Raw genomic sequence first — 13,981 nt, 5'->3', positions numbered from 1 at the left:
TTTACCTGTCCTCATGAAGTCTGATGACAAGGGGAAAATGGAAGAGTGTCCCATCGACCAGTCAGAGCAGTCCCAGCTCTCGCTAATCGGTAAGTGGCTGCATCCTGAACTACGGTCAGATGTGGGCAGTGGTTAACGGGGAGACAATTCTTTTTCTTAACTGTTGTTCTTCAACATAAAACACTCCAATTCGTATTTTCTAGACTTTGTTGCTTAATAGGGACAATCTGGAAGCATCCACCGCATTTTCAAAGCCCTTTTTTCCCAACCGGAACCATTCTGAGCCATTATCGCGGTGCCATTGATTTGTTAGCATGCCATTGGCCAAAAACAGTGACTCTTTTTTTTTTGCTTACTATGGGAAAGAGCTCAGCCCAGTCCTTACTTATCATGATTCTTTTTCCATACACTCACACGTTAATTTAAAATAAATCCTGCAAAAATGTCCACTCTGTGCTCAACGATGGTGAACCGCTGTAGCCACTGCTGCACCAGGGCTGACCGACAGAAAAGGGGCTGCCAGTTTATCGCCAACCTCCTCTTTTGCCACCACCTGTCGCACACTCGCACACCGAGTTCATACTGTTTTTTTCCCTTGGGTTTGTCTGTCAGGTTGGAGTGTAGACAGCCTCCTGAGCAGCACGTTGAGCGCCTCTGCAGCCGACACCACCATCCTGGCTAACTCCTCCCACAATGCAATGCTCCAGGACTCCGTGACCCAAGACCTTCCCGTCCAGACCTCAGCGGTGAGCCCGGGCAGACGCCAGAGGAGGTCATCCATCTCCAGACGCGGTTCCTCTGGGTCAGCTCTGGTCTACAGCATCTTGGTGGAGGACAATCACGTGAGCGACAACAGCCAATCAAAGCACACACACAAACAATCAGAGCTTAGGATGTTAAGGGGTCATGAAGTCTAGGAAAACTTAAAATCCAATCTCCTGGTCAGATGAATTGCTTTGGATGCCTTTTCATGTTTGGATTTGTTGTTGGAAGTGTTGGACTTTGAGTCAGAGTTCATATCAATGCAATGTTGATCTCAGACAGATGAAACTAAATATCTAGTGGTTTCACTTTCTGATTTTTACTTTATCACACCATAAGCCAGTCCCACCCAACCACCCCTGCTCTTGCTCTGCCTCACTGCTCAAATATTTCAATAAAGAGGGAGGGTGGGGGGGATCACTCAAAGATGTGTGAGTGGGTCGAAGCCAATGGGTGAGGAAAGCCCTTGTCTTTGGTCCTCATGGTGGGGAGCTGAACTTGCTATAATACCACCCATTGTAACATAGCGAAAAGTCCTTTCAAGTAAAAGGAGTTCAAATGGGACCAAATCATGAGCAAGAGAAACACAAATAAGATTTTTAATTTTTAATTGAAAGTAATTTGTCTTTCTGTCTTTTTCCTTAGCCACGTTACAGTTTGAGAAGTCGTCGATCTGAGACTCCCAAATATTTCAACTGAATAAAGAAGCTTTCATTTTTTTAGACATTTGAAAGACATTTTATGAAATAAAATTGATTTTATATTTTTCAACTATTTTGTCTGGCCACTTTACTACCGACCTCAGAGTCTACTTTTTAAAAAATGTTTTTTGTTTTAGGGGCTCTATCAACTTAAGGCTTGCACTCACTTTTATTCAGCAAATTGAATAGCATGGGATTGAACAGAATGTAAAACTTGTGCTATAGAAGTTGGTCGCTAAAATAAGATGTGGATAAAACGATAAAATAATATTTTTAGGAATTAGCCGTATATCAAAACACAGTACCAGACCAGGACAGGACTAAAGCGGCAGTAACCTCTTAATTTTTAAATCTCTAAAACTTTATTCTCCACTTCCTGTTTGATTCCTAAAGTCACCCCAGGTCTTTCTCCGAAGCCAGAGTTTGTTTTTTTGGGTTAAATTTAGAGGAATGAGGAGTGGGCGAATTTCTGGAATTTCTCTGCAGACCAGCCGCCGTTTTCCTTTCGTTTCAAATTTCACCAAAGAATCGTAAATGAGAAGCAGACGTGGAGCCGAGACAGAGGGAGGATCCAAGGAGCGAGAGGTTAGGGAGACAGGAGGGGGGGAAAGAGGAGAGGAGGGAGGAGTTAACAAAGTACTCGGCACAAAAGATTTTGAGCCACAAGGGCAATGACCGGAGCGGAGGCATGAGATTCTACCACAAACTTCAACAAAAGAACTTCAGTGATCAGACGGATGGTAAAATGTTACTGGGACATGCTTTTATTTTGAAATCTCTCACTGAAAATGGAACAAAGGAACTTGAATCTCATTGATGAAGATCTCGAAGTGTGCTATTTTGACTTCTGAAACCAACGTGGAATTTACAAAAAGAAGAGAAGATTTTTCAATTTGGGATTAATTCTCGCAAAAGACGGCAAGTTTCAAGGACAAGGGCATTATAGTTGGATTGTATTTATTGGAATAACAGGAGTAGTTGCACGAGAGTTGAGATAAGGCTGGAAAAGTACAAAAATGTGAATTGGCAACTTCATTATATAGGCTGGAATGGAGGGAGGATTCCAAATCGTGCTTGCTTCTTTGACTTGAATTGGTTTGAGCTAAAACTGCATTTGATAAAGATGATTGGACATTAAGTAAATTTTATAAATACTTTCATTTGCAAACAAACAAGACAGTCGTCTAATCTTAATCAGGGCAGATTGATTTTCCAGGAGTCAGCAACTTTGACAACCATTATTGAAAATTCCATTACTTAGAAGGATGCTTAACCATTGTCACATTGTTTTGTTCAGCAACTTGCTTTTATTTTGAAACTAGGAAAGTCACTCTGAGGGAATTTTTGCATGTCAGCAAAACTGCTCACAACAAGAATTTGAACTTTTTGCCATTTGAAGGATAGATTTTCAAACTTAAGAAATGGAGTACTTGCAAAACAATGATATCAGCCTTGAGGTAATCTACGGGCACTAAAAGCCCAATAACGCGGATAGCAACTTTGTTTTGCTCAGAAGGCCAGCCTCTCTTTTAATACTTCCACAATGCTCTGAGAACTTCTGAGGATTTTTTGGACATTGGATGCACGCCAATGGCTCGTCTGTGTTTCCTGTTGAAGTGCCACTGGCCGGAGCAGTGAAGGATCATGGGAATCGCGGTCCTGTAGCTCAGAATGAGGCTGAACAGACCGGGTTCCTCTGGTTCACCTGAGTCCTTCTCCAGACGCTTCAGCACCATGCGCTTCTCCTACCACCTGGCCTCGCCCACAGGTGAGTCCTACCGCCTGGCCATGCCCACAGGTGAGCCATGCCCACAGGTGAGTCCTACCATCTGGCCACTCCCACAGGTGAGTTCTACCACCTGGCCACTCCCACAGGTGAGTTCTACCACCTGGCCTCGCCCACAGGTGAGTTCTACCGCCTGGCCATGCCCACAGGTGAGTCCTACCGCCTGGCCACACCCACAGGTGAGTCCTACCGCCTGGCCACGCCCACAGGTGAGTCCTACCGCCTGGCCACACCCACAGGTGAGTCCTACCGCCTGGCCACGCCCACAGGTGAGTCCTACCGCCTGGCCACACCCACAGGTGAGTCCTACCGCCTGGCCACGCCCACAGGTCAGTCCTACCGCCTGGTCATGCCCACAGGTGAGCCATGCCCACAGGTGAGTCCAACCACCTGGCCATGCCCACAGGTGAGCCATGCCCACAGGTGAGTCCTATCGCCTGGCCATGCCCACAGGTGAGTCCTACCATCTGGCCACGCCCACAGGTGAGTCCTATCGCCTGGCCACGCCCACAGGTGAATTCTAATGATAGAATGGGCCAAATTCATGGAAGAAGCCTGGAGTCAAAGAATCTTTTTTTTTTTTTTTTGTAATTGTGTCAAAACAAGACTTAACAAAATATATAATCTGGGCTAAAACAAGGCTGAAATGGAACAAAATTAGGAAAAGTGCGACTAAAACAGAACTTTTGCAAATTTTTAACTTTAATTAGACTGTGTTTGTAAAGCTCAGTCAGATTGAAGTTACATTGCGGCCTCTTGTGATATGGATATTGCCTCACCTAATATTGCGATAAACTTTTTATGGATAAATGCTACAAACCGTGGGAGGAAAAATGTATGTGAATGCTTTGGAATTTATCATATTTCTTCCTGAATTGGTCATAAAATGTGGTTTGATCATCAGAGTTATAAGAATGATTAAACCGTGTCTGCTTAAACTGATACCACCCAAACAGTTACATGTTTTCATATTTTTAGTGGCCGTAACATGTAAACATTCAGTAAGTGAACCCAGGAATCTTGCTGAACTGTAGCAGTTTTGTAAAGAGGAGTGGTTCAAGATTCATCCTGATCGTGCAGTTATTGCTGCAAAAGAAGGGTCAGCCAGCTTCTTGATAGAGGGGTTCACTTACTTATTTCACGATGTCCTGTGAATGTTTGCATGTTATGACCTTTAAAAATATCCTAACATGTAATAGTTTGGGTGGTATTAGTTCCAGCAGACACTGTTTCTTCATTGATATACTAATATACTATTTTCCATACAAATACCAATGGCACGGTCGTCAATTTTTCCAAAACCCATGGCTACTATTCTCGTTCTAGAACCTGCTTTTTAACGCTGTAGTCAGTAAAGTCCATTGGTCTGGTCACCCCACTGCACTTCATTAAACCAAATGTAATTATGACTCTGAAGAGGTCACGTGATGTCCCAGAGGGTCCTGTGATGCAGAGGCGAGAGAAAAGTCTCATGATGCAGGGGTCCAGGTCAAAGGGACGATTGTGTGGACTTATGACAGGTCTGATGAATGAGGAGGTAATGGTACAGTGTGGCGTTGTGCAAGTGCTTTAGGAGAAAATGGGAGAGCCCCAGTGGACGTTTGTACAATACAGTAGTTTGTTGAAATGATGGCTGGTGATGGAGGTGCTTTGAGCAAGTTGCTTGTAAACAACTGAAAGATTAGATTGGCCAATCCAGGACACACAAAGGACAGTAGCTCATTTGTAGGAATGCTCATCCATTTTACCTGAAGGTCGACCGTTTTGACATTGAGTTGTTGTCTTGAGCAAGATATCTGAGTGACTGAGTGTTACTGTCAAACCAGTGGCCAGGTTGTCTGTGTAAATTAGTTTCATCACTATTATTAGCTACAATGAATCACGCAGACTGGAAGATCTGTAAGGAAACTTTTCATGTTATGGGGGTAAAGGCTGCACGACAACAAAATGTTTGTAGTCTATTAATTGAGTGAACTTCGACCAGTTGGTGTTGCAAATTGTTGCGTCCAAACACAAGGCGACAGTCTGTTCCAGTCAGAGCCGGGATTTGAACCCTTGCCCTCGGGATGAGAGTTCGCCCACAGATCCAAACAGTGGCATATCACTTACTGTCGAAGTCTGACCTCACGCTGCAAGCTGGATTGTCACGGGATCCGAATTTTCAGTCTCACAAAAATCCATCTTGATGCTGATATGGCTCATGCTGATATGTTGAAGTTCCAATCCACTGGTAGATCGAGGCCTGGTTACCATATAAACTTAGGGATGACTTACAAACAGAGATAACTTTTTAAAAACTAAATTGTCTAACTTTAGTGGCTCAATATCTAGTTACTAAAGTTACTCAATACTTTGCGAGTCTTGCTTGTTCACTCCAGGAGAGTTAATGACACGTAAATGTTGCAAATTGACAGTTTAAACATCTTTCTCTGTTATTGCAAGGGACAGCTGCTCTATTTACAATCTTAAAACCAATGTCATGTTAAAACGCCGACTGTAACAAGTGAATTTCTCCATTGTGAGATCAATAAAGCATTATCTTATCTTATCTTATCTTATCTTAAAATCAGTTGTACCAAAGTTAGCATACATAGATTTTACTACACAGCTGTCAGTGGCCGTGCCTCTCATATATAATGCATGTGAAATCTGGGGCTATAGGCAACAATACGTTTCTGTAGATACAATCAGTTTCACCCTCTCCCCAGGCACTTTCCCTCTTGCAATGGTGCATTCTTTTTGAGGCGGTGCGCACATATCTTGAACAGTTCGTGGTTTGGAAAAGTCACTCTCCACACGTGTCCTGTAGAATCTGAGACTGAGAGTTTGTGGTTTAATACAGAGTTCAGAGCCGACCACAGACACGACGTGGCACTGCCGCTCGCTGCAGTCGACCAACAAAATATGAACAGTAGTTGATCTCTGCAATACGGCTGCATAATTTTGGAAAAAATACCCGATTTGTCTCTGAAGTATTGCAGTTATGTTCAGATTTGGGCTTCATGAAGATTGAGATCAGAGATTCACGCACATTTCGGGATTTGTTCAAAAAAGATGTTTAAACTACAGACTTCATACAATAATAATGTAATAAGATCCCATTGGAGACGTATTGTGGTGTTTGCTAATAATGTACTGCCTAAATAATGATTAATTGTGCAGTTCCTACTTCACTTACTCATGCGTCAAAGGCACAACACCGAATAGGCAGTTTCATGAAACAAAAACAGCAACTACTGTTTGGTCTCTCAGAATGCACTGCTCTACTCTGTGCAAAGATATGAATGAAGAGCGTCAGTAAAAATAGACACAGCTGCTTCACGCGTAGACAAAACACCAACTACAGGCAGTACAACTAGGCTAAAGGCTGAGGAAGGTCTGAAGGACTAGTTCCCTTTGCTCGCAGTTTTCAGCGGATCTCCCTTGATATGTTTCTTTTCCGTGGTCAAAAAGAAAGTTTTCATACATTATTCAAAAATAGTATTGTTGATGTTTAGTTGATTACATATAAACACATAAACTAGAATGTGCCGCAGCGTGGCTTTAACCTCTCAACCCCCACCTGAACTAAGCACATTTTCTCCAGTTTGGCTTTGCTCAAATCTAAAAGCTGAAAACAACAAAAAAACATCAAAATAGCAACAAAAACGAGGAGGAAAATGCAACACTAAAGTGACAAAAGAGGGGCAAAAACGCATCAAAAACATTACAAAAAAGTGACACAAAAACGTGACGAAAACATAACCAAAGCTCAATGAAACAAAGCGATGATAAAGCCACAAAAAATGACAAAATAGTGACTCTAAAATGTGACAAAAACCTACCAAAAACACGACAAAAAAGTGACACAAAAAAAACGAAAATGCAACAAAAACATGACAAGAAAGAGAGGAAAACGCGACAAAAAAAAATCATCACTTTTGTAGGTCTTAGCTTTCAAATGAGGCATTACACTGTTGCTCTCCAGTCAAGAAGCTTTTAGATTTGGGTAAAGCCGTACTGGAGAAAATGTGCTCGGTTCAGGTGGGGGGTAAGAGGTTAAAGGTGCACTATGCAACAGTTTTGTGTTTAAAAAAGAAAGTTGATATTAGTGCATATTTGACCTTTCAGTGACCCAGTAGCTGTATGGGCGGTTAGCTTAGCGCCTTGACTTTCCTTCCCGGTGACCTCGATGATGCATCAGGATCAATTTTATTTTACGTTTTTGGAGATTTCTGATTTCTGAACAGTGAAATACGCACTACCAACTTTTTATTAAACATGAAAAGCTGCATAGTGCACCTTTTAAGAAAAAAAAAATCATAAATATGTTCTCACTCTGGGACTTGGCACTTTGGCAAAAATGTTTGGACACCCTTGTTCAACATCAGTGATTGTTTTATTCTATTTCTGTCTACCGTTATTACTCATTCCTACACCCACGGACCATTTTTAGCCCCTGGACCAGGCTTTGGACAGCAGACAGGAAGTGGATGCACTCATTCCATGTTTATCTTGTGGGGAACTCCAGCTGTGCTTATTCTAGTCACTGCAGTCTCCTCTCAGTCTGTAGCGTATAGCTGAGGGATGATGTCGTGCCAGTGTCATGATGTTAACCTCTCACCTCTGACCTCTTCGGGGGGGGGGGGGGGGGGGCAGCGCCTCAGAGGGAGGTCCGCGGAGATGAAAAGGTCGCGTGTTATCAGTGTCCATCACGCTGTTTACAAAGCAGCAATATCAGCATGTTTGCGGACTGGACAGGAGGAGGAGGAGGGCGCTAAACGGGGACCTAAGGAGAACGTTATCCAAGGCTAAGTTAAAGGCCACGTACTTGATATTATTGATGGTAGTGGAATGAAATCTGTTTTAAAAGTAGACCTTTGTTAAGAGACACTGTGTATGTATTACAACTAGGAGCCAAGTTGTTGTTGTTACCCATCATTAACCCTGAAAAGTGACCCTGAAAGTTATAAATAATGCTTATAAACTCATCTCTATGAAGAATTGGGATAGATACAGACGGCATCTCGTCATAGAAGGGGGCGTGGCTTCGCCGAGGGGGAAAATAGAATCTTTAGAGAAACACAATTTTTCACTCTTTTTGACATTTTCTGGTGGAATATGAACTCATTTATCACATAAATAAAGTCAAGTGTAAATTGGGCCCATTTGGATATTTTCTCACAGCAGATTGTTCAGTAGAAGTGAAAAAACGGCAGTTGTAGCAAGCGCTAGCTAGCCGTTAGCATTAGCCCGATGCTAACATGTAGCATCAAGTTAGCATTCTCTGTTATTCATGTATTTATGGGATGTTGAACCACTTTGCTCCTCCTCATGTCTTTGTATCATTATTTAGTAGAAACTATATTCATATTTCAGCATTTGTTAAAGCAGTTTTTGAATAATTTGAGAAAATATTTTTTTTTCTAAATTGTTTGGCGATTCCAGAGATGCCGTCTGTATCTATATCAGAAATCTGTTATAAAAGTTAAAGGTGCACTGTGCAACTTTTTATATTTTAGAAGTTGACATTTGTTGATATTTGACCTCTCAGTGACCTCGTGGCTGCTTTAGGTGGGTTAGCTTAGCGCCATGCTGACCATCCCATTGGCCCCAAAGATGCTGCATGATCAATTGTTTTTAGGATGTCTGGTTTTCACTGCTGGTTGAACAATCTCCATGGTTACGCACACGTTTCATTCAGATAATATGAACTTTTTTTTTTTACATAAAAACCAACAACAAAAACAAAGTGGCCAGTGGCATTATTGAGGCCACCATTTTGGAAAAAAACGGCACCATGCTAACCACTATGATAGCAATACAGCCGCTGGGTCACTTCATTGCACCTTTTGACACAACAAGTAAAAAAAAGGTTTGAAAAAAATCAGGCTTTTGAGTGAAGACATTTGTAAAAAGACTCTATGCACCCAATCTTAACGCCTTTTTGTTTTGCTCAAGAACAAACGGGCAAGTTGTTATTGTGACAGTAACCCTGAAAGTTGTGAAATGTGCTTCAAAGCTCACCCTGTGAAGAACTGGGATGTTAGAAATGGGAACTTCGGAAAGTTAGGAATGAGTTTGGGCGTATTTAAAGTTTACAAACAATGAACAAAAAACGTCAGTAAGCGAAAAATTAAGTTATAGGGCCCTTAGGTGCAGGGTAGACTTTATTAACCCCTGTAGGAAATTGTAAAATTGTCCATGAGTAAATGGAGTATACACCACGCTATAGCCTGTTTTGCATGTTTTAGTTTGACGCCATCCTCAACTAACGAATATTGTGTTGCCATTGTGTAAGACACTTCCTTGCATCATCAATGTGGCGCGTGAATGAGTGGGTGATAATGTTCGTAGAGCAGACTAATGGATTGTTGTTTGGTCTGTGTGCAAATGACTTGTTTCTGATTTAGCTAAGCTGAAATGATGATTCTCTGTGGGACATGAAGCCTGAAGTCTTCTTGCTGGGTGTGCTGACCTCCCTCTGTCATGCAGCACAGATGGGGGGGAGACTCAGGGGAACCACAAATCTCCGGTTTCTCTGCCATAAAGCACTTTCATGGGGGGAAAGAGGCTCGGCGGATGGGGCAAAGGGGCATGGCTGATGGGGGGTAAAGGTGTAAGATCGGGGGAGGGGCTTGGACTTGGACTTACCTGTAATTGTTTTTCCTTTACTTTTGAGGTGGGGTAGACGTACAGTGTTTTGCACTTGATTTGTAACGTGTTTTTTGAAAATCTTAAGTCTCAATACTTGTGACAGCCTATTATTTATGTAGTTCATTTCTCAGCCAGTGGTGTTGCAGTGGTGTGCACTTTGCTGTCGGTCACCTTCTGTTGACAGGTTGCCCCAGTGGCACTGAAGAATGGGTCAAATGCAAAGATCGGGGAGCTGCCGCAAACAAGTTATTGGCGTGCCATGTACATTGAATAAGGTCTCTGGACCAGAACTTCCACCTTATAAATCAAGGTGGAACCAAGAATGACTTGGGGTTAAACTTACCACCACCATCAAGTTAACAAGGCGTGAAGAGGTTTCTAAAGCAGCACCACATCCTTGAACCCTCACTCTTTAATAGCTGTAGTCAGTTCTAATATAAATAGAGTAACAATCGATGGCTGAGTGCGTCGCCATGGAAACGCGCGGAGGAGACAGGCTCCGCCCACAGGCACCGGCAGCAGCGGCAGCCGAGCCCCGCTCTTGAGCGCACTCCCCGGGCTTCAGCTCTGCCGTCCGCCCGCCGCCTGCGCCCGGAGCCCGGTCCGCCACTGCCGCGCGCCCCCACCCCCCTCCGGACCCCCGCGCCGGCCCCCAGAGTGCCTGCTCAACCGTGTTCGCTGCTGAGGAGCCGGGAGAGCCGTCCCCGCACCGACGCCTTCGTTCATGACCGGATTTGTGCTTTGCTGCGCGATGTACATGGACAGAAGCAGCCTGACCAGGGGTGAGTGAATGCACGCGCGGACTGCACCACGGGCACGCGCGCGCACATCAACACACACATTTCCTATATGGCCACATCATGTAGATCCCGTCCCCAAAGCTGTGCGTAAAACCTTGCTCTCACACTGGTTTCGGTCTTTTCGAGCAACCCCCACGTTATTTTAAAGGGCAAACCACCTGGCACGCGCGCTGTCACACGCACGCCCCTCTAAAAACACACTCTCAAACGTGCCCCGTGTATCCGCTTATAGCCTCCACATCTGCAGCCCCCCGCTCGCTCTAATCTAACCTTGACGTGTCATGCCATTGTCATGAGATTAAAACGCGTGTAATGTGACATGGGCTCGCGCGCAGGCAGACACTACCGTTTTTTCCACAACGCGCGCGCGCGCGCACTTCTGCACTGCCGCTGCACCCGCACGCGCGTTGACACATATTTGCACACAGGGGCTACGCTACTGCGGAGACAAGAGCCCGATCCGAGAATAAATAAATAAATCACCACCGATGCGTTTCCTACCGCCTGTCACCGCGCGCACACGGGAAAGCCTTCTGAAATTCTACTAGTCTTTAATACGCACCCTGCCTCACGTGCACACGCTTAATCCCGTGCATTTGCATTTAACCTACTTCTCTTCAGGCGTCCATCAATACCAATATCAGCATCTGCAGCATTGCACCTGGAGCCTATTCATATGTAGACCCCCCTTTAATAAGTTCACTTTGTATGGCTCTTTCCTTCGAGTATTGCAGTCTATCATCCAATAGGCTACAGTATTACTCGGGCATCACCTTCATGGTCATTAATTGCGCTGTTGGCATTTAATAGCCTATTAAACTTGTATGATGTGATTTTATATGAAAAAGATTATTTCGTGAGGTACTTGATGCATTTCTGTGGACACCATTTTGTCAAATGTTATAAGCATCTGTCGCTTTCCAGGTTGCTAATTCTCTATTCTGGGCTCATTTGTACATTATTTGTCTACACCCTATTAGTAAAACTGAGTAACATCGTTTAAGATTCAATGCCGAAATAGTGTTCTTTAGATTCTCTAATGTCATCTCAGAATGGCATCAGAGCGACACACCCCCTTCTCTTTAAGAACAGCAGAAGTCAAAATGAGGCTTTAATAATGCATGTTTTCAGTGCAGAAAATTGCACTTTTTTTTAGTTTTTGTAGTTGACATTTCACAAAGCTCTGAATATGTTCTGGTTCGAGAGTCTTCATCCGTACTCTGCAGTTGAAGTGTCAGACTTTAACTACAGACAAACAGACTCCAGTCAAGGCAGGGGCTTCAGATCTTCTCACTGATGCTTCAGGAGCTGTAGTTGTGTCTGAAGCTACAGGACAATAAATGTGTTGATGTGCTTAAAGGATGGGCTCAGCACAGACATACAGAGAGAGTCACTGCATTTGGGAATGGCCCGTACTGACACGGCAAAGTTTTCACATTTTGTAAGCAGTTTCCTTTGCGTGTTTTTCTTTTTACCTCTTAACTCCCGCCAAAACCGAGCATATTTTCATTACCCACTCCAATACCCGAATAAAAGCTTGTTGGGGAAAAAAACGTCAAAATGGCGACAAAAAAGTGACAAAAAACCAGATGAAAACAGAGAAGACAATGCAGCAAAAAAACGGCAAAAATCCTAACTACAAAAGTGAGGAAAAACGCAACAAAACAAACGCAAAAGATCAGCATAAAAGCGACAAAAACGAGGATGAAATCAAGGATGAAAACGCCACAAAAACGAGGATGAAAACGCCACAAAAAAGTGACAACAACGATCCGTTTTGATCAGTTTTGCTTGTCTTAGCTTTCAAATGAGAATGTCTCGCACTTTTCCAATTACGGGTGAATCAAAATGTGATTCGATCCCAGTTCCACATTTGATCAAAACATTTGTTCGAACCACTATTCCCTCACACTTCATCTCTTTCACTTGAGGATTGTTATGGCCTCACTGTATCGCCGCAAAGTGCACTGCGGTGGGTTTGGGTCGGATCGATTTCGCCATGACATTACCATTGCTATCGGATCAGGAAAAAAAGTCACAGATCTCGCCTTTTTGTTGATAAGTATGAAGCGTCTTGGGAGTGGGTTCACATTGGTGTAATTGCGCAAATGCCGTTCTGAACTGGTGTTTATAACCGGCTGACAGACGGAGACACACCCCCTCCTTCACATCCTCCACGCTGAACCACCGCGGGGGCAGCAGCCAGCAACTGACTTTTGACTCCGACTTGGCTTTAAAACTGTAGCTTCAATTGGAATTTTAAGTTATATCAGACCCAATTGTCCCCTGGGAACTTGCCTCTTCAACAGTCTCATTCTTTAGAGCCGTGAGCTGCAGTGGAACACATCTAGAGCCAGGAAAACATGGGAAGTAGCAGGAGCTTTCTCAAAAGTCCTCCACAAAGAATGACAACGCCGCTATCCATGAAAGCAAGCGACATCTGCATGGGAAATGTGATTAGCGACAAATGTGGATGGTTCTGTCTGGAGTTTGGACACTGAATGACTTAAAGGCTGCATGTGAAAGCAGTAGTTGACTCTGGATATGGATGCCCCCAGGCTTTCAGGTCAAGTGCAGAGGAATTTCCCTATAGGGGTTTTTATCATCACCTTTTTATTGTCCTTAACATTATGAGACGTGGTCGATGTGATCTTGTGGATGGATGCTTAAGGCCGGTATGAACTGTAATGTTGCGATCATGGTGGCAGCAGCGGACACACCCCCCTTCACGGGAACGCGCTCCAAGAAGCAGCCGTGAACTCGCTTTTCCGTGAAATACAGACTTTAATGCCTTCATTTTTCAAAATCTCTTATGCTTTGATGATAACTGGTGAGAATAGTAGCTAGTTTGATTTTTATTTATCTGTTTATTTATTTATTTGCTAGATTCTTGTCCTGGTTTGTGCCACTCCAAGTTGAAATCAGTCGTGCTTTCAGTTTTGGTTTAGTCTGAGTGTTTTTTTTAGCATTGGTGGTTCATTTCTGTGGTACTACTGTGGTCCCCCTCCATTATGTCAATTATCAATTAATTCATATATTTTTATATTAAAACACGTTAGTACAATCTGTATTTATGGTTAAGGAGGTGTCTGTTTTATAATAAGCTGTAGCATAAAGCAACAGAGGGATCCTTCACACTCCAGCATGGAGCACAAACTCGTTTTTTTATTGTATTCCACAGAGTCCAAACAATGAGTTGCATCTGCCACAGAACTGACTGTTGACACATCAGTGAAACAGCTGCTGATTGTATCGAACTTAGATTTACACACGGTAGGTCGAATTGCAGTGAGCAT

The 13,981-nt window shown here is 43.4% G+C and overlaps 1 protein-coding gene and 1 long non-coding RNA gene across 3 annotated transcripts in view; both read left to right on the top strand.

Moving 5' to 3' along the window:
* Nucleotides 1–13,981, top strand: part of fgd1 (FYVE, RhoGEF and PH domain containing 1) — a 267,099-nt gene that overhangs the window by 224,156 nt on the left and 28,962 nt on the right. Inside the window, exon 1 of one of the 2 annotated variants that reach the window (XM_079557826.1) lies at nt 10,397–10,667. The exons of the other annotated variant lie outside the window; for it this stretch is intronic. Within the exon in view, the coding sequence (XP_079413952.1) occupies nt 10,610–10,667 (58 nt within the window). The 5' untranslated portion in view covers nt 10,397–10,609. Of the gene's footprint in view, nt 1–10,396; nt 10,668–13,981 lie in introns of those variants that run through there. 2 annotated transcript variants of the gene reach the window in all.
* LOC306964682 lies at nt 40–1,470 on the top strand. The gene is made up of 3 exons (XR_013792992.1): nt 40–89; nt 613–842; nt 1,408–1,470. It is a non-coding gene; the product is annotated as an uncharacterized lncRNA (long non-coding RNA).

Source organism: Gobius niger (assembly GCF_951799975.1).
Source record: "Gobius niger genome assembly, chromosome: 6".
Taxonomy (NCBI): Eukaryota; Metazoa; Chordata; class Actinopteri; order Gobiiformes; family Gobiidae; genus Gobius; species Gobius niger.
This window is presented reverse-complemented; position numbering and strand designations above follow the sequence as displayed.